The following is a 19,434-nucleotide window of genomic DNA, read 5'->3' as shown; positions in this document are numbered from 1 at the left end:
AGCTTCCACAGTGCTGCAACAAGCCAGCTATCTTACTCCTGAGCGCCAGCGTTACATCCATTGTTTATTTATTTATTTACACAATACTGCAGGCAGCAATGCTGCCCAAGCAGGAGAAAGATTACAAAAGATGCTTTTTCAACATATTTTCAAATGAAACATGAGATGTGCATTCAACAATACGTTCTGCTAAATGATTCCATTCTTCGCTCGTAAGCAGAAAAAAAAAATGATTTCTGAAAGATTTTAGTGCTTGCAAGGTATGACTGGACTTTGTTGACTTTGTGGACTTTCGTGGACTTTGACCGGACCTTTGTAGAGCATGGGCATTGTATGTGGCATCCGTTACAGGAAGTACCCCGGCATAAAACACTTTCGTGTTACAATGCACTTGTTGTATGCGGCTACTATTCGCCAGTCACGCAGGCGGAAGACAAAGCCGGTCCGCACCGCACAGCATGGTCTGATTGGATCGTATGAGTGCGAGGACTCGCGCGGGCCCTGTTGGGCACAAAGCAAACGCTGCGCAATATGCACTACATCTGCGTGTAGCTGCGGTCTGCTACGTAGCGCAGATACGGCAGGGTGCCCCGACAAGTCCACTTGCTCAGCGCTGTGCTGCTCGCTCATGACAACCGCGTTTGGCTTACGCTTGGCGCGTCGCAGGGACCAAAATGGGGGGCAGTGGCGTCTACATTAACGTCCAAATTCAAACGTGAACTGCGCGCCATGGTGACATATAGACAGCGGTGCCTTGTGAGCACGCCTCGCTCTGTCGTAACCTTGGCAGTGAAAGGCATTGAAGGAGGAGCGGAAGCACCGCGAACGCCGCGTTTGATTGCCAATAAATCCACTTCTGGTGAAACGCATCGAAGTAATTTTCGTGAAAGTGTTTATTAAATAGCCTATTTTAACTTTCAATGCTTTTCTCCACTTCTATAAACATGTAAGTGGATCAGGGCCCGCTTAGGTGTCTGCGAATTCGTAAACGTTACGTAAAATTGCTAGAGTTAACATATACACTAACAGCTTGTGACAAAAACTGAGAAAGTGTATTCGAATTAACAGAAAGCATTCACTTACACCTTGGTTTGGCTCCCGGTTGTTGATCTCCTTCATGCGCTCATCATCCATACGCAACTCCTCGTTGAGCGTAATTTTGTATTCATACCCCAACACCATCTGGAAAAATATGGTGAGACATATTAAAGCGGGGACATACCTAAAGGGTTCCCGAGCCGCCCCTCGGTTTCGGTGAAAAAACAATCAGCGGATAGCATACGTTTCTGTGAATACCTCAGCCATGTTTTGCAGTTTTGCATGGCGGGTCGAGTTCACAAGCGGAGCGCGAAGTCGCCTTTCTCTCAAGCGCTCTCTTCTACAGTGATAGCTTTAGGGCCTCGTTACGCTGAAAATCCGGCGTTGGCCGTGCGCCGACCTCGAGCACAAACTTCCGCGCATATATGCCTCAATCTTTCGCCTACCAACACCGAGGCCTTGCTCGTACACCCTCGTCTTAGATTTCGACCACAGCCACCCGAAGTGAGCGGACGTGCCGTCGGCGCTCTCCGGACCCCGAAATCTGCCCGAAGAGAACGTACGTGCCGTCGGCGCGCACTCCGAACCTATCCGACGTGTACTTTGCCCGTCGCCCCCTGCCCGGGCCTCCCGAGGCGCGAGCTTTGCTCGTCGCCCCCCGCCCGGGCCTCCCGAGGTGCCGGACTCCGGCTCCCCAGCTCCGGAGAGACGCTCAGCCGTCGAGCTAAGCCTCACTCGGACTCCGCCACTCCGCCTGCGACGCCAGCCGTTAACATGGAAGTAACGGTTGAAGGACACACCGTAACCGCACAAGAGCTCCAGTCAGACGATTGGACACCAGTTATATATAAAGCCTATGCCTCCCGACCGGCCAATTCGCCGAAACCACCTCAACGCTCAGACAACGCTACCTCCGAGGCAGCAAACCCGAACGCCAGGAACGCGGCGCCTGACGCAGCAGCCGCAACTAGCAGCGGCAAGACGCCGGCCCGCCTACCACCTGCAACCAAGGAGGCTCGCCTCACAGTGCAACGCAGCAAGCAACTGCCGCCACTCCCACCCAACGCTATTAGAGTGGTCGTTCGCCCGCGAGGTGAAGTGCGACTCCTTGACATCCCAACACCTCGACTCAGTAAGGCAGTGCAGACCCAGCTCCAAATCACTCTACCGGACGACTTCTGCCTTCGCATCCACCCCACCAACAATACTTTCACCATGGCAACAACACATTTCCCAACTGCCGAGACTCTGAAGACGCTGACCTCCCTCACCATTGGAGACCGAACCTACCCGTGCGCAGCTTACGTGGCACCCCCACCGGGGGCTACCAGAGGAGTCATCGCAAACGCCTATGACGACGAGACCCCAATGCAACTCTACCAAGACCTGGTCAGAAGAAATCCAGAGCACACCATATTAGCAGCCCGACGCATGGGAAAGACGCACTCCATCCTAATCACCTTCGACGCAAGCGCAGTCCCGAACTCCATCAAATACATGGGAGCCATCCACCGCTGCACCCAATACCGCGGTAGTCCGGAAGCCTGCACAAATTGCAGACAACCGGGTCACCGCCATGACGTATGCCCAAGCCCCAAGACCAATCTCTGCCCCCGCTGTGGGATACAACATCCGCAACAAGAACCTCCTTGTACGCCTAATTGCATTCTGTGCGAGGGCCCTCACCTTACCGGCACGGGATCCTGCAAGGGACGAAACCTTCACCAGACACGGAAACAGCCGAGCCACCCACAAACGCGGCATCAAGAATTGATCACATCCGGGCACAATTTTCCCCAGTTGTCGCCCAATCAACACAAGCAAGCCTGGACAGCGCCGTTGAAGCAAGCCTGGGACACTCACCTCTCTTCTCACAAGCACATGCCATCCATGACGGCGACTCCCAATCTGCAACACGCCCTTGCAAAATCCCAGGAGGAGGCAGCGGCGGCCAAAGCAGAAGCTACAGCAGCCCGGAAAGAAGCCGCCGCCCTTCATCAACATATCGCCAAACTGGAAACCCAGATAAGTGCTCTTGCCTCTGGATCTCCCATTCCACCTGCTCCCGCTCCTGCCGCATACCAGCCTCCCACCCCCAACCCACCCACCGCCCATACCTTACCCAGTCACTCCAACCCTACTTCCTCTCCTGATTTGCTAGCAATGGAAGCTGACACCGAACCCTCCGCAAATTCAACTGCATGCACAGCACCCACTCCCCCCACATCTACCTCACGAGACGACATTCCAACCCTGCTTGAGTCCTTCGCTGCTCGCTTTGAGGCAACATTGCAGGCCGCTATTACTCACATCAACCAGGAATGTGCAACGCTCAAAAACGCGGTAATCCACTTAACGCAAGATAATACTTCTTTTAACCAACGATTAGACGTGCTAACCCAAGGCTTCTCTGACCGATGTAGCGATCTTGAGTCCCAGCTCAATTCTTACTCAACCGCCCTCCCGAAGCGGGACCCCACCCCAAATAGACGCAAGAAGGCTAAAGCAACGGAGGGAAACGACAACCCTATGCCTGTCATAGCTCACGACTCCCACCCCCCCGTTATTCCTTCCCCTGCTATCGATTCTCATGATGGCAGCTCCAAACCGTAATCTTACACTCTGGCAGTGGAACTGCCGGGGCTTTCGCCAGAAGCGTCATGTGGTCCACCAACTGCTGTCCTGCGCAACGGGGCCCGACATCCTTGCCCTGCAGGAACCCTCCAACCCACTTACCCTCCCTGGCTATACTCCTATTTTGCCCACATCTCCCCTACCCTCCCGGGTAGCATTTCTAGTTAGTCGCTCAATCACCACCATCTCCCATACCTTACCGATTCAAGACATTGATTACCTTCTAATTGAGCTTGTGCCGCAACACGCTCGAGCGAACAGTCTCTTCATCCTAAATGTATATAGCCACCCAAAGTGCCTACAAAGCAACTTCGAACGCCTCTTTACACTTGCGAAGCGCATAGCAAACAAGTGCCCCTTACTCGTTGTAGGAGACTTTAATGCCCCGCATACGGCTTGGGGTTACCCACATGACACACCGAAAGGCCGTCGTGTGCGGTTAGCAGCGCAACAAGCCGGTCTCTCTCTACTCACCGACCCTACCTCTCCTACACGCACGGGAACCAGCGTCTGTAGAGACACTACGCCAGACCTTACGTTCGCACATCGCCTCCCTCACGCCACATGGTGCAACACACAAGAGAATTTGGGTAGTGACCATTGCATCATCGAAATTCTCTTAAACATTCAACTACCCCGCAGACCTCCCAGAGGCTCCACTTTCACGAAGTGGGACTCTTTCCGATCATGTAGAGCAGCCCGCACCTCCACCCCCATCAAGAACATCACCGAATGGTCCAAACAACTACAAAGTGATGTCCGACTCGTAACTCGTCCCCTATGGGAGGACTACCCCAGCGACACAGTTGACTCCCACCTTCTACATTTATGGGAAGCTAAAGCAAGCCTAGAACGACGCTGGCAAAGGCAGCGTTGGAACCGGACACTTAGACGCCGCCTCGCCCGTCTCAATAAAGAGATAGAGACACACGCAGCGACTCTTTCACGACAAAACTGGGAATCACTATGCAACAAGCTAGATGGCAATATGAGTTTACCTCAGACCTGGAACCTCTTTAGACACTTAATAGACTCCACACAGTCTAAGACTACACAAAGACACAACCTCACCAAACTCATACATACTTCCGATACACCTCCATTGGAACTCCTTCAAGAACTTCGAAATCTGTACTTCCCCACACACCCTCCTTTAACACACCCCGACTATGCAGGCCCCCCTAACGACTTCATCGACCAACCCATTACAGAAGCAGAAGTTCAGGCTGAACTCCAGAAACTTAACACGTGCTCAACCCCCGGTCCGGACGGGGTACATAACAAGGCACTCCGGAATCTCGACGCCGAATCCATTACGGCCCTTACCGAATACTTTAACGGGTGCTGGCAAAAGGGCACCCTCCCATCGCAATGGAAAGAGGCCAAAGTCGTCTTCATACCTAAACCCGGGAAACCTCTGCTCACCTCTAACCTCAGACCCATCTCTTTGACATCTTCGGTGGGCAAATTGATGGAACACGTACTCCAGACCAGGCTCTGCCGTTACCTAGAAAGCAATGATCTGATGCCCACCTGCATGTTTGGATTTCGTCCTGGACTTTCCACACAGGACGTCTTCCTACAGCTAAAACATCACATTCTAGACTCTCAAACCAACGACACCAAAGCTATTCTAGGTGTGGATCTTACTAAGGCATTTGACAACGTTACACACTCAGCTATCCTACAAAACCTTACAACCTTGGGAGTCGGAGCCAGGATGTACAACTACATCCGAGACTTCCTCAGCCACCGCACAGCCACACTTACTTTCGGTGACCACAGCCTCCCAGGTATCACAATCGGGGCACGAGGCACGCCCCAGGGAGCCGTCCTTTCCCCTATATTATTCAATATAGCACTCCTTCACCTACCTCAACAACTAGCTGAAATCCCCGACATCCATTTTAGCCTCTACGCCGACGACATCACTGTCTGGACAAACCGAGGCAGTAACGCCGAAATAGAACAACACCTACAATTGGCACTAACCACCATCGACACATATGTACGAGAGCGTGGCCTGACCTGCTCCCCCTCAAAATCGGAGCTCTTTCTATACCGCCACAAGCAACACGATTCAGTCGTTCCTCCCATCACCCTTACGCTAGGTACTCACCCCATCCCACTAGTATCAAAAATCCGAGTGCTAGGGCTAGTTATCCACTCTCATGGCGCGCACGGAGAAGTCATAAAAACTCTCCAAACACACGCTCAACAGACCACCCGACTGATTCGCCGCATAGCGAACCGCCGGGCTGGCTTACGCGAGGAAAACACGCTTCGCCTCACCCAGGCTCACATAATAAGCCGCACCGCATATGCTCTTCCTTACCTACCCCTTCGACAGAAGGAGAGAGATCGAGTAAACGCGCTCCTACGGAGTTGCACGAAAGCAGCTCTACGCCTTCCTCCCAGCACATCCAATGACCGACTCCTCAAACTCGGTGTCCACAACACCTTTGAGGAACTCAGAGAAGCCACCTTTACGGCACAAATATCCCGTCTGTCTAACTCAGAGCCTGGCCGCACTCTGTTATCCCAATTAAACCTAACCCCTATTACACACCCTACCGAGAGCGTCCCCCTTTCTCCTATCCTCCGCTCTAACCTCAACATACTCCCTGTCCCCAAGAACATGAACCCTGAGCGAGACGGGAACCGCCGAAGAGCAAGGGCTCGGGCCCTCCACAAACAGTATGGCGAGGACCATGAGGTGGTCTACGTGGACGCAGCGGAATATACGTCAGGCTCCCGTATGGCCCTGGCGGTAGCCGACAATCGAGCAAAGCTTCTAACCTCCATTTCAATCATCACCAATTCCACCACAGAGGCAGAAGAGGCAGCCATCGCGCTTGCTCTCATCTCTTCATCTGCCACCAAAATTATCACTGACTCCAAATCCGCCATTCTCAACTATGCCAATGGCTACATATCCCGCACCGCTGCGCGCTTACTACGCTCCTGGCAGCCCCGGCGCCGCATAACGCTAATCTGGACGCCAGCACATGCTGGCCTCCCCGGCAACGAGGGGGCTCACTCCTTCGCCCGAGGTCTCACATTCCGGGCAGTGGGAGCCGAGCCCCCTCTACGGGCCGGGGAGTGCCTGCTCTCCTTCCGTGATATTCTCTCGTACTACCGGGACAAACGAAGGGAATACACACCCCCAGCCCCATCCCTCACCATAGAGCAGGCCGCACACTGGCGTCGACTACAAACTCGGACTGCTCCATACCCCATACTACTACATGCCAGATACCCAGACCAATTCCCCTCAACATGCAAACTTTGCGACAAACCAGGAGACTTCCTGCACACCCTCCTCACGTGCCCCACCTTCCCTCATCCCCCATCACCTGCCGTGGCGGTGTCTTACTGGGAGACTCTTCTGACCTGCACTTCCGCTCAAGACCAGTGCCGGATCATCTCCAGTGCAATAAGAAGGATTGCGCTTCAAGGACTCTCCTTTGCTTTGTAAGGGTGCCCCCTCATAGTAGGGGAGCACTCAAGTGCCATGTAGGGGGCTTCGCCCCCACCATTCATATCATTGGCAATAAATGTTTCTACCACCACCACCCTCGTCTTAAAGCGCGCTTCGAGGTTCCTCCTCTCAGTCTACGCGGCGTTTCTCTCCCGTGGGCTCGCAGAGTTCGGTACCTTCAGGTTCGGTACCTAGCTTCAGGCCGGCTGTGATCGCCGTCCGCAAGAGCGCCACCAAAGTTGCCAGTGCCGCGCGTTCACCCCTAGCTCGAGGCCGCGGCTGCTCTCCGCAACTTGCTCTCAGAGTGTACAATGCTGTCGCGTCCTCGAGAGTCCCGTACGGTCTCCCCTCGGCGTCTCTCAAACCTGCTCTGTGGCGGTCACTCGACCTGCAGCACAGAACCGTCATCCGCCAGATTTATGGCCTCCCGCGCACTTTAGATCCCACTCTGGCTGAAACCAAAGACTTCCTCCTCTCACTCAGTGCAGAAAGACGCGTCCCGAAACCATGTCGAGCGCCTTCAACGCACGCCCCAGGGGCAAAAGCTAGTCACGCGATTTCACTCTCTCCCCCACTCCGGTATGGGACGGCGAGCAACGGACTTTCACTCGCTTGTGCAAATTCCCTCCCGCCTGTGGCTGGCTCCCGCCCCTTCCCTATCGTTTACCGCCCGCTTCACATCCGCACGACAGTACCCGGGGTGAAAAGCAAGCGGAGCACACCCACTTGCGCGATTCTGCAGGAGATCGCAGCCACCTTTGATGAGCGACTTTCGGGCCGCGTGCTAGTTTTTACCGACGGCTCCTCGTCCGCGGCATGTGTGATTCGTAAACGTTCGCTCCATAGGGCGTGCCGCCTCTGCCGCGTCTGTTCCTCAAACCTTGCCGAACTCGCCGCCCTTAAGCTGGCTGCAGATCTGCTTATCGAGCGCCTCCCCCCGTCAGTCGCCGTACTCACGGACTCCCGCGCGGCGCTACTCACGCTCGCCAAATCGGAGAGAGGCCCCCTCATCGCGCAACGACTTTTCTTAAAGTTTAATTATGCGCAAGAAATGGGCTGTGATCTCCTTTTCCAATGGGTTCCCTCACGTGTCGGAATCGAAGGTAACGAACAAGCCGATCACCTCGCCGAAGAGGCTCACTCTCGTGTCACGCCTCTTTCCAACTTCGTCTCGCTGTTTGACACTGCACCCCAACTGGTATCAAATGCAGTTAGAATCAGACACCCGGACAGTCGCGTCGCCGCCGGCGTTCCACCCCGGCCGCTACCAAAACTCGGACTACGACGCGCCGACAGGGCCCTTTTGCTCCGCCTCCGCGTTAACACAGCAGAGCGGATCTCCCGCCATTCAGGCGCAATTAGTCCTGTTTGCCAGAACTGCACTGCTGGCGTGAACTCTGAGTCACACCCTTCTCGATTGCGCGGCATATAGCTCCGCTCGTGAAGATCTAATCGCCCCCTATAGACACCTCGGTCTCCCCACAGCCCGTCCAGAGGACTTCCTGTTCCCTAAGGGTTTTGCGGGCTTACTCAAAAGAGCCTTCCCGGCTCTCATAGAGTTCTTTGAGGCCTCAAACCTATACACGCGGCCATAGGCCCCGTTTTTCGCTTCTTTTTTTTTTTGTCTCTCCTTCGCGGACTTACGCTCGTCTTCTTCCATCTTTATTTCTCGACGCTCTTATTCCCATTACCCTTCCCCCGTGCAGTACTGTTGAGGTGACCTCCTAAGCGAGAGACAGTTACAGTACGGCACTTATCTCTTCTTTTCACATTCCAAAATCACTACTACTACGAGCCGCCCCTCGAGCTCGGTGAAAGAACAGTCCCCGGATAGCACACGCTTCTGTGAACACCTCAGCCAAATTTTGCAGTTTTGCGCGGCGCGTGGAGTTCACAAGCCGAGCGCGAAGTCGTCTTTCTCGCAAGCACTCTCTTTCACAGTGATATCTTTAGGGTCCCGTAACGCAGAAAATCCGGCGTTGGCCGTGCGCCGACCTCAAGCACAAATTTCCGTATATATTTAGGTATGTTTATGCCATATGCCCCACCTTGCTATATGACATGCGGCATGTGCGGGTTATGTTGTCACTTCATTCAATCACTAACGTTGCTCATACCTCGTAGCAGTGGGAGGCTATTCTGCTCAGCGATGATCCTGACAGTCAGCACTGGCTGGTGGGGAGGGCCAGCGCAGCAGCAGTAACCAGTGGGCTAGCGGAATAGGCGGCCCACTCACGAGTTCTACGAATATCCTGCAAATAAAGATGTTTTCAATCAATCAATCATACCTCGTCAGCTGTGTGTGTTTGGGGGGGGGGGGGTGCGTGGTCGCTTCGAGTCTGGCCTTTCCACAGCACCTCTCGAGGGATCAAATACATGAATAATAACTGCATTGCCATTGCCAAAGATGCTGCAAACAAATTATGATCGCTACGCACTGTCAAGACAAGTAAAATATGTATTTTTTCATAAAAGAATATATTCCTATGTCCTAAAAATTGTGCCAGAAATACCTGATACCAATGATTCCATGTTGTTTGTCTATTTATTAAGAAATAAAATATCACACGAACTTTGGAACTATATCAGTGCGAAACCAGCAAAGCAGTGCATGTCACTGATATGATAAATGTAAAGGCCGTGAAATAAACAAGTTGAGGACAAATATGTTAATGATACTTTGTCATTTGAAAGCCTTGTTTACATTTTTGTACCTATGCAACGGCCAGGAAAATATCTCAGTGACGCTCTCCTTCATTCCAATGTACTGCGCAGGAGCAGCTGTCACCGGTTGCGTATTGTAATTGTACCGAAATCGTAGTCGCAACAGAGATCACATATAAAAATCAGCAGTTCTGCAAAACATACATTAGAAATTCAAAGTACAATGAAATACACAAATGCGAAGATAAAGATTGATAAAAAGCAAAAAAGTGTCACTGGAAACTAAGTTCACTGCATGTATTCACAAGATCTCGCAACAAGATATTTAAATATACGTATAAGCAACCATTAAATCTACGTATCTAAGCCGAAAAGCTGAATGACTTTCCATGTAAACACTTGAGCTGGACCCTCCGACAAGCTTGATATTAGGCTTGTTTAAGGTTTTGATATTAGGCTGACAAGCTTTTGTCCGCGCTTTTTTTCATTGACCGAACTACACCATTCGGTACTCTGAACCATTCTATTCTTTTGTACAACCTACAGTGACCTACGGCATCACTGGTCCTTCATGGGTAGCTAACTAATCGGTCTCAAGTTGTACATGGCAACGGTCAGCTTTCATCAGCTAACTTTATCAACTTCAACATGTTTTGTTTCATAACCTTCAAACAACAATTCCACCTACTACAGGTGTACCATTAAATAATCATATCCTACCAATATCTGACAGCGTTACAATTTTGGGTGCCATTTTATACAAGCTATATAATACGCATAATTAGCTCACTTCTAAAATAAATTTCCTTTTGTACTCACATTATCATCAAAACACGCAGCTATTTTCAACCTCATATATCTCATATTCTTCGCTCGTTGCATATCATTGTTACATACATTGCCATTTATCATACTGTAAGCAGACGCTGCGCAGACACGGTGGCGCGCATGAGCACACCTCAATGGGCACTCGGCGTTCCAATAAACTAAGAATTTGTGCAGCTTCCACAGTGCTGCAACAAGCCAGCTATTTTACTCCTGAGCGCCAGCGTTACATCCAGTGTTTATTTATTTATTTACACAATACTGCAGGCAGCAATGCTGCCCAAGCAGGAGGATTACAAAAGATGCTTTTTCAACATATTTTCAAGTGAAACATGAGATGTCCATTCAACAATACGTTCTGCTAAATGATTCCATTCTTCGCTCGTAAGTGGAAAAAAATGATTTCTGAAAGATTTTAGTGCTTGCAAAGTATGACTGGACTACTTTAGAATGAAAAATATGCGACGACCTTTGTAGAGCATGGGCAATATATGTGGCATCTGTTACAGGAAGTACCCCGGCGTAAAACACTTTCGTGTTACAATGCACTTGTATGTGGCTGCTATTCGCCAGTCACGCAGGCGGAGGACAAAGCCGGTCCGCACCACGCAGCATGGTCTGACTGGATCGTATGAGTGCGAGGACTCACGCGGGCCCTGTCGGGCACAAAGCAAACGCTGCGCAATATGCACTACATCTGCATGTAGCTGCGGTCTGCTACGTAGCGCAGATACGGCAGGGTGCCCCGACAAGTCCACTGGCTCAGCGCTGCGCTGCTCGCTCATGACCAGCGCGTTTAGCTTACGCTTGGCGCGTCGCAGGGACCAAAATCGGGGGCAGTGGCGTCTACATTTACATCCAAATTCAAACGTGAACTGCGCGCCATGGTGACATATAGACAGCGGTGCCTTGTGAGCACGCCTCGCTCTGTCGTAACCTTGGCAGTGAAAGGCATTGGAGGAGGAGCGGAAGCACCGCGAACGCCGCGTTTGATTGCCAATAAATCCATTTCTGGTGAAACGAATCGAAGTACTTTTCGTGACAAAGTGTTTATTAAATGGCCTATTTTAACTTCCAATGCTTTTCTCCACTTCTATAAACATGTAAGTGGATCAGGGCCCGCATAGGTGCCTGCGAATTCGTAAACTTTACGTAAAACTGTTAGAGTTGACATACACCAACAGCTTGTGACAAAAACTGAGAAAGTGTATTCGAATTAACAGAAAGCATTCACTTACCTCTTGGGTGGCCTCCTTGTCATTGATTTGGTTGATGTGTTCATCATCAGGTCTGATTTCTTCTTGGAGTGTTATCGTATATTCATAGCCCAAATGCATCTTCTAGCGTACTGGAAAAACATGGTGAGACATATTCAAGCCGGGACATACCTAAAGGGTTCCTGAGCCTCCCCTAGGGCTCGCTGAAGAAACAGTCCGCGGATAGCATACGTTTCTGTGAATTCCTCAGCCATGTTTTGAAGTTTTGCGCGGCGCGTGCATGGAGTTCACAAGCCGGGCGCGAAGTCGCCTTTCTCTCAAGCGCTCTCTTTTACAGCGATAGCTTTAGGGCCTCGTTACGCCGAAAATTCGGCGTTGGCCGTGCGCCGACCTCGAGCACAAATTTCCGTACATATTTAGGTATATTTATGTCATATCCCACGCCTTGTTATATGACATGCGGCATGTGCGAGGTATATATTATTATTATGGGGTTTTACGTGCCAAAACCACTTCTGATTATGAGGCACGCCGTAGTGGAGGGCTCCGGAAATTTCGACCACCTGGGGTTCTTTAACGTGCAACTAAATCTAAGTACGCGGGTGTTTTCGCATTTCGCCCCCATCGAAATGCGGCCGCCGTGGCCGGGATTCGATCCCGCGACCTCATGCTCAGCAGCCCAACACCATAGCCACTGAGCATGTGCGAGTTATATTGCCGCATCATTCTAGTACTAACGTTGCTCATACCTGGTCTTACATTCTGGCAAAGTTACTCGTCGGAATTTTGAGAACGATAGTCAAGACACCAATGTCGTAAAAACAAAAAAAAACTGTCAGCGCATGCTTTTAAAGCGAAGCTTTCTTTGCCTCTTTCTGCGACTTTCCCGCTGCTGCTACACGGCTGCTGTGGTCTTGCATGCCGCCTTAACGCCGGCCACGTCGAGACGCAGTTCAGACGCACGCCTTGAACTAACGCCAGCCGCGTTGGAACGTCGCTGAGGTGTGGCCTTGTCAGAAAATCATAAAAGGCATACACCGTCGGCGTTTTGTTTCACGACAGATGTTTATGAGCTGTAGCTTTCAAAATTTTGAGGAATAACTTTGTAAAGAATGTAAGACAAGGTATGCGCAACGTGGAGTGCCTGTGTGGTTGTCGTTCATATTCGCCTAGCGATGCCCGCGGCGTCGACAGCGGATTTTTCGGGACAATGGGCCGAAAAATCATACATTAAGAAAAATATACATCAACAGCTTGTGACAAAAACCAAGGAAGTGTATTTGAATTAACAGAAAGCAATCACTTACTGCGTTGTGGTGTGCTTCGTTCAGTTGATCAACCTTCTGCTGGCTTGGCACAATGAGCCTCAGGCAGTCCACTGCAAAAACGTCTCCTGCTTGGGTCATATTGGAGAACCTGCGTGGCGGTGGTTCACACTGATTATTCGCCTAGCGATGCCCGCGGCGTCGACAGCGGATTTTTCAGGACAATGGGCCTTTAGCGTACATGACAGGAGTGTGGCACAAAGACGCCTCAGAAAGCTCGTGTCAACATTTACGCCGCATCGCCTGTGCACAATGCCCTCTGGACGCCGTAACTATAGGCGCGACCCCCCACAAATGAAGTGCGGGAGGTGCCGCGGTTGTCTCCGTGCTCACTGCAGCAGCAAGGACAGCGAAGGGAGCAGGCGGGGAGAATGTTAGCGAAGAAATAGAGAGAAGGGAGGCAGTTCTGCGACATACAACGCTAGCTAACCCACAATGGCGCCAAAGCGTGCACTCAACGCCGAGGAGACGAAGGCTCGCAGAAAGCGTCGAGCGCAGCAGCCAGGGTAACATTGCACATCACATCACATCTGTCGTATGCGGTCAACATATCACCGCCAATCAACGCAAACGGCAGACAAAGCTTCGCTTACATCGATTCCCTCATTGCGTGGGATATGCATATTTTTACCTTCCATCTTCTCATACTTAAATTTTGTATGTGCGAAACAATAACAATCAAAACTTTATTGGCACGGCTGTGCACTGTATCCGGGGCCGGCCCACGAAAGAGGCCACATTTTTCAACGGGATCCTGTTTCTCCCTCTCTTCTGGACGCTTTATTTCGTAATATAAAGGATTCCTACACGCTGCTGCTATTGGCCAATAGCTAACGTCAACCAACAAGAGTGTTTGGATCAGTGCGCTTCTTCCTACTGGTAATGTGCATATTTCTTGACAAAGTCCAATAAGCAGGCTGAAGTAAGCGAAGCTGTGTTTTTAAATTTCGATGATAATTGCGTACTTCCGGAAGAAGCCGAGTATCGTCTGCTCACGCTCTGCCGTGGCCGCATTCATTAAAGTTTGGCCACCCGGCTTATCGGTGTCGTAGCCCTCGGGGCTCGCTAATTTCGACTACTTTTGAAGAACGCTCAACTAGCCTCGAACCAAGCGAACCCCGTATTCAGAAATGCAACTTGACTTGAAGCTCATGCTTGACTTGATATAAATGACGCCTGGTGCGAACTCGCCGAAGACGCCCATTGCGTTTATTTTGGTGCGTTAACGACAGGCGTCGTTTAAATCAAGTCAAGCGTGTGCTTCAAATTGAGATGCATTTCTGAATACGGGGGTTAAGGTCAGGCTTCAAGCACGCTGGCCAGCGCGCGTTCACTATTATAACCATTCCTGGCTGGACGTGTTCGCCGCTTCAAAAACTGCGCCGGTTGGATGCGGCTAGTGTACGTCGGTCAAGCTTGGGAAGGACACAGCTGGTCCGCGTCACGCAATGGAGCGTGTTAGCCCGAGCACGCGTTCAAGCCTTGTCGTGCACAAAGCAGACGCTGCGCAACGCGCGCTACAGTTGCAACTTGCATGTCGCCGCGGTCTGCAACGCAGCGCTGATACCGCGGCCACCGCGGGATGCCCTGACGAATCCGCTAGCACAGCCCAGTGCGGCTCGCTCTGGACTTTGGCTCACGTTTGGCGCGTCGCAGGCGACAGCCAAAATCAGAAATGGTGGCGTCTACGTTAACCTCCGGAACCGAATTTGAACAGCGCGCCACGGTGACATTGAGAAGGCGGTGCGTTGTAGGCACGCGCCGCTACGCTGTACCTTTCGCAGTGCAAGGCATTGAAGAAGGAGAGGAAGCAGGGCTAAGGCAGTGCTTGATTGCCACTAAGCTCCTTCATCATAGCCATATATGGAGGGCCTTTAGTTTGCGCCTGCACCTCTGACCGCAAGCTCCGCCCCTTAAAGGTATCTCTGCAGTAACACCATGACGGATGCGGAGGATTGGAATCCCCAGCAACGATGATGCTGTTACGCTTCGTTATGTCTAATCTATTGCGGATCAGGGCCCCGAAAAGTTGCCGCTCTCCCGGCGAACTGCATAGATTTAGGGCACAGAGGCTGCCCTCGCTTTTCTTGGTTGGTGTTAATTTCAATGAGGACGCGTTCTCTGTGACACATCGCGACATTATGTACGAAAAAGTCGCAGTTTTGCCCAAAAGGCGAAACAACAATTGCGATAGCAAATTGGTATACATAGCTATATTAAGTAAGGATTAGTAGATTTATCGGCCGTATAAACTTGTAAACGCTGGCTTACTTACTATAAATTAACAAGCACGGCGTCAGATGCTTTTTTTTTCTTGTTTTCATGTCGCGTTGCATTCGCAGTCTTATTTTATTTTCTTTATTTCGCTTGAATGGAAATTCGACCCTCCCGTTACAATCGTTGTAGCGTTACGTTCGACTAAATACAGTATGTAACGCCAGCGAGGAATCTACCGAGTTGGAGAGGATAGCCATGAATTTTCTGAGCTTTCTACAATAACGAGGAAAGGATCTATCAGCTGTTCAGCGTCGTGTCTGCGCATCCCCGTAAAGGGATGAAATTGGAATCTGCGAGCTAGCGTTGGAACTCACCACAGTACTGAAAAGCTGAATCATTTGGGATGTAAACACTTGAGCTACACTGTAAAATAATTTACACCCTATAGAAAGTGAAAAAGGGTGTAAATTTGTCTATAACTCTTACCCTCAGGGTGTTATCTTTATGACGGACACCCTAAGGGTGTGAATTATAGACACATTTGCACTCTTTTTCACTTTTTAGGGTGTAATTTATTTTACAGTGTAGACCCTGCGACAGGCTCGACATTAATCGTTCCATATCTTTTGTCGGCGCTTTTTCGACCGCTACCGCAGTAGCATCGGAAAGGGCTGAGCCTGCACCACCGGTGTAAGATATACACTCTCTATACTCCGTTTCAGAAATCAGGGGCAACGCTCTGCTAGCTACGCAAGAAGTTCGGTGACGAGAACGTATCACTACGCGCCTTGCGTCCGTGCCTCTCTGCGCTCCAAAGGCGTATGCTCGCGCGAGCTTGCACGTGAGGCAAAAATAAAAAAAGAAACGCAATGAAAAAACAAATTGAGCTAAAACAACGCATGAGACAACCGTATACGACAGTTTGTTCCTAAGAAATAAAACGTTTTTGATACAACACTCAGCTTATACCAAGAACAGTTCCGCACAATTACGGTCAAGAATACAGCGTCGTACCCGAGAGTCCGGGAGGACGACGCATTGTGGTTGGCGGAGACGCTTCTTCCTGGTAAAAGATTCCTGCCAACGCGGCGTTTGTTGGACTTTTATAGCAATTTAAGGATATGCTGCATGACGACATTCGCTATCACCCAGGTGGCGCAATCGCACCTGACCAACGACCAGGGAAACACTAAAGTCTTTAAATTATGGCGTTTAACGTGCCAAAACCACTTTCTGATTGTGAGGCACGCCGTAGTGGAGGACTCCGGAAATTTCAACCACCTGAGGTTCGTTAACGTGCACCTTAATCTAAGTACACGGTTGTTTTCGCATTTCTCCCCCATCGACATGCGGCCGCCATGGCCGGGATTCGATCCCGCGACCTCGTGCTCAGCAGCCCAACACCATAGCCACTGAGCAACCACGGCGGGTCGCTAAAATCTTTCGTGTTTGGAAGATATGTATTAAATCACGGAGAGCACCGATGCCGTTTGGACGCTTCCCGTTTGCACTGGAGTAACATTTTGAACTGGCGATGCGCCTTGTTTCTTCTTCCGTCGAACGGTAGTCAGGTGTCCCTTGATGCGACAAAGGTTGCAAGTTTTGTTCCTGACCGGACAATTTCTGAAGGCGCACGTGCCACAAGCCGCCACAATGGTAGCATGGACCGATTTGATGCGTAGAACATGAGCGATTTTCATTCTGCCGATTGTCCCTGGTTCGAACTCCGTCCCGCTGACGCGTCGGGCAGGGGTTCGAGAACGCTCAGCCGTCTTGAGTACGCCGGTCCATCCCGTCGGGTGGGAGTCCATGGCAATCTTGACCCGAACGGCGCGCCGCCGAGCCACCATCTTGCGCCGCTCCGACCGGCTGAACGTTCTCGGCGTCGCCGAACGCTTGCTTGGCGTTCTGCGTCGTCTCCAATTCTCGGCCGATTTCTTCAGCTTTATCCAAGGTCAAATGTTCGCCGTAAGCCAAAAAATGTTTCTATACGAGGGTTTGCGATTCCATGAATTATTTTCTCTCGGATCCGGTCGTCGTACGTAGCATAGAATCTTCGAGCGAGCGATTTCTCCTTGAGGGCCGTAACATATTCCACGAAACGCTAACCTGGCAGTTGATTTCGGCTTGCGAACAGATGTCTCCGCGCCAGGACATTTGTAGTTTCAGAGATTAGCCGATCCACGAGTTGATGCTCGACGCTGGTCCTCCCATCCGTCCCGGCCAGCCGCTTTAATGTGCACCTGGAAAATTTTCTTCCTTCTGTACAAAGGAATCGGAGGAGTTTCAGGTAATTCGAGAAACGGAGGAATGTTCAAAAAGACGCCATTCTGTAGCGTCACAAGCAGAAGTAGGCGTAGGGAAGTCGAAGAAGAAGGCAATATGGCGTCTCCGAAGATGGCCGTAGACGAAGAAAAGAAGGCCTAGGCCGACGCCAGCTGAAGCATTCGGAGAAGCTCCGAAGGCATGCGAGGAAGTAGTAGAAAAGTGACGTAGATAAGTAACGTTGTCACGGCATTTGATACACGGCAAGGTTTTATAGATCGGAGTCGCTATTATGTAGCGTCGCATGCAGAAGTAGGCCTAGGGAAGCTGAAGGAAGAAGGCAATATGGCGTCGCCGAAGATGGCCGTAGACGAAGAAAAGGTCTAGGCCGAATCCAGCTGAAGCATTCGGATAAACTCTCAACGCATGCGAGGAAATAGGGGAGAAGTGACGTAGATTAGTAACGTTGTCAGGTCATTTGAGACGCGGCAGGTTCTTGTGAATCCTCGTCGCCATTCTGTACCGTCGCACCGGAAGCCGGCCGACGGAGGGGCCTAGCGTCTGGGTGGACGACGCAGCGAGGTTCGCGGAGACGCTTGGAGTCTGGTCAACGTGGCGTTTATTCGACTCGTATAGCATTTGAAAGACATGTCGCATCATGCCACTGACTATCACGCAGGTGGCGTGATCACACCTCATTGGCCATCATGCGATCATTGCAGATAATAGCTAGTGCTACTTTTGATGCCAGGGTACAGCGCGACACAAGAAAGAACACCAAACTATTTTAAGTACGGACGCAGACACGGCAAAAAAGTATCACTAGCCTCGACAGCGTTGCCCCTGATTTTCTGAAGCGGAGTATACATGTGAGGACACTCTCGAGACGCGATCTACCGGATAACGTAGCAACAACGCGCGGCCAAGAACGCGCGGTGACGGCAGCGGATACCTATCGACGGGACGACGCTTAATTATTGCCAAGAATCAAGCTCAGGCCACCCAACGCGTACACACACGCCCCAGAGTTGCAGCGCTTACCTTGACTCCTCTCGAAGTAGCGTCCAGTGGGCAGCGCAGAAACAGACGTCCACGAGCTTGAGCGCCCAACACAGGAATGGTTCATTGCGGCAATGGGTCCTCTCCTCCAAGTAGCGTCGAGCGGACAGCGAGGAGCAAGACGTCCAGGAACTCGAGCGCCGAACAGAGGAATGGTTCGCTGAGGCAATGGAGGCTTACCTCGAGGGCTCGTTCCACGCGACCCCGTGCAAAGCCACAAAAAAAAAAAAATGTAAGGCCACCGCATCACCTCCTCTCCCCTGTCAATACGTCACGAGAGTCGGATGGTAGCGGTGGATGGGGGAGCGCTGCGTTTCTAGAACGCGGCGCGCGTTCTGAAAAACAAATTTTCTCCGTGGTTGGAACGCTAGAGCGGCAACGCAAGGAGCGTTTGCTTGGTGGCTTTGGTGGGGCATGCTGTACCGTAAACGCGATTGCTTTTCTTCGATTGTGCGTGGTTCGTCGCATAGAGTTTCCTACAAAAATTACTAGAGGGAACTCTGGCGCTGCAGTCCTTGTCCTACCATGGGAATGATGGGAAGTACATGGATTTGCCTGATCTTCGTGCTTGTGGATTCAAACGTTCTTGTGGATTTCTTTATTACGGTATGCACACACACACACATATATGCATACTTTATGCATGTAAGTTATTCCTGAGACTGACAATGGTATTCTAACTGGCAATTCAAAGTATCATATACAAGGC

General features: G+C 51.1%; 1 protein-coding gene across 1 annotated transcript in view; it reads right to left on the bottom strand.

Annotated features, from left to right (window-relative positions):
* The window catches only part of LOC139055793 (uncharacterized), a 42,019-nt gene extending 22,926 nt beyond the window's left edge, over nt 1-19,093 (bottom strand). Inside the window, exons 1-5 of the mRNA XM_070533341.1 lie at nt 18,708-19,093; nt 13,167-13,275; nt 11,881-11,990; nt 9,271-9,405; nt 1,084-1,182 (exon numbers count right to left, since the gene is read on the bottom strand). Coding sequence (XP_070389442.1) covers nt 1,084-1,182 — 99 coding nt within the window. The 5' untranslated portion in view covers nt 9,271-9,405; nt 11,881-11,990; nt 13,167-13,275; nt 18,708-19,093. The remainder of the gene's footprint in view (nt 1-1,083; nt 1,183-9,270; nt 9,406-11,880; nt 11,991-13,166; nt 13,276-18,707) is intronic.
* Between the last annotated feature and the right edge of the window lie 341 nt (nt 19,094-19,434).

The sequence above is a fragment of the Dermacentor albipictus genome, chromosome 2, assembly GCF_038994185.2.
Source record: "Dermacentor albipictus isolate Rhodes 1998 colony chromosome 2, USDA_Dalb.pri_finalv2, whole genome shotgun sequence".
Classification (NCBI taxonomy): Eukaryota; Metazoa; Arthropoda; class Arachnida; order Ixodida; family Ixodidae; genus Dermacentor; species Dermacentor albipictus.
Note: the sequence above shows the minus strand (reverse complement) of the source record. Positions and strands in the feature narration are given on the sequence as shown.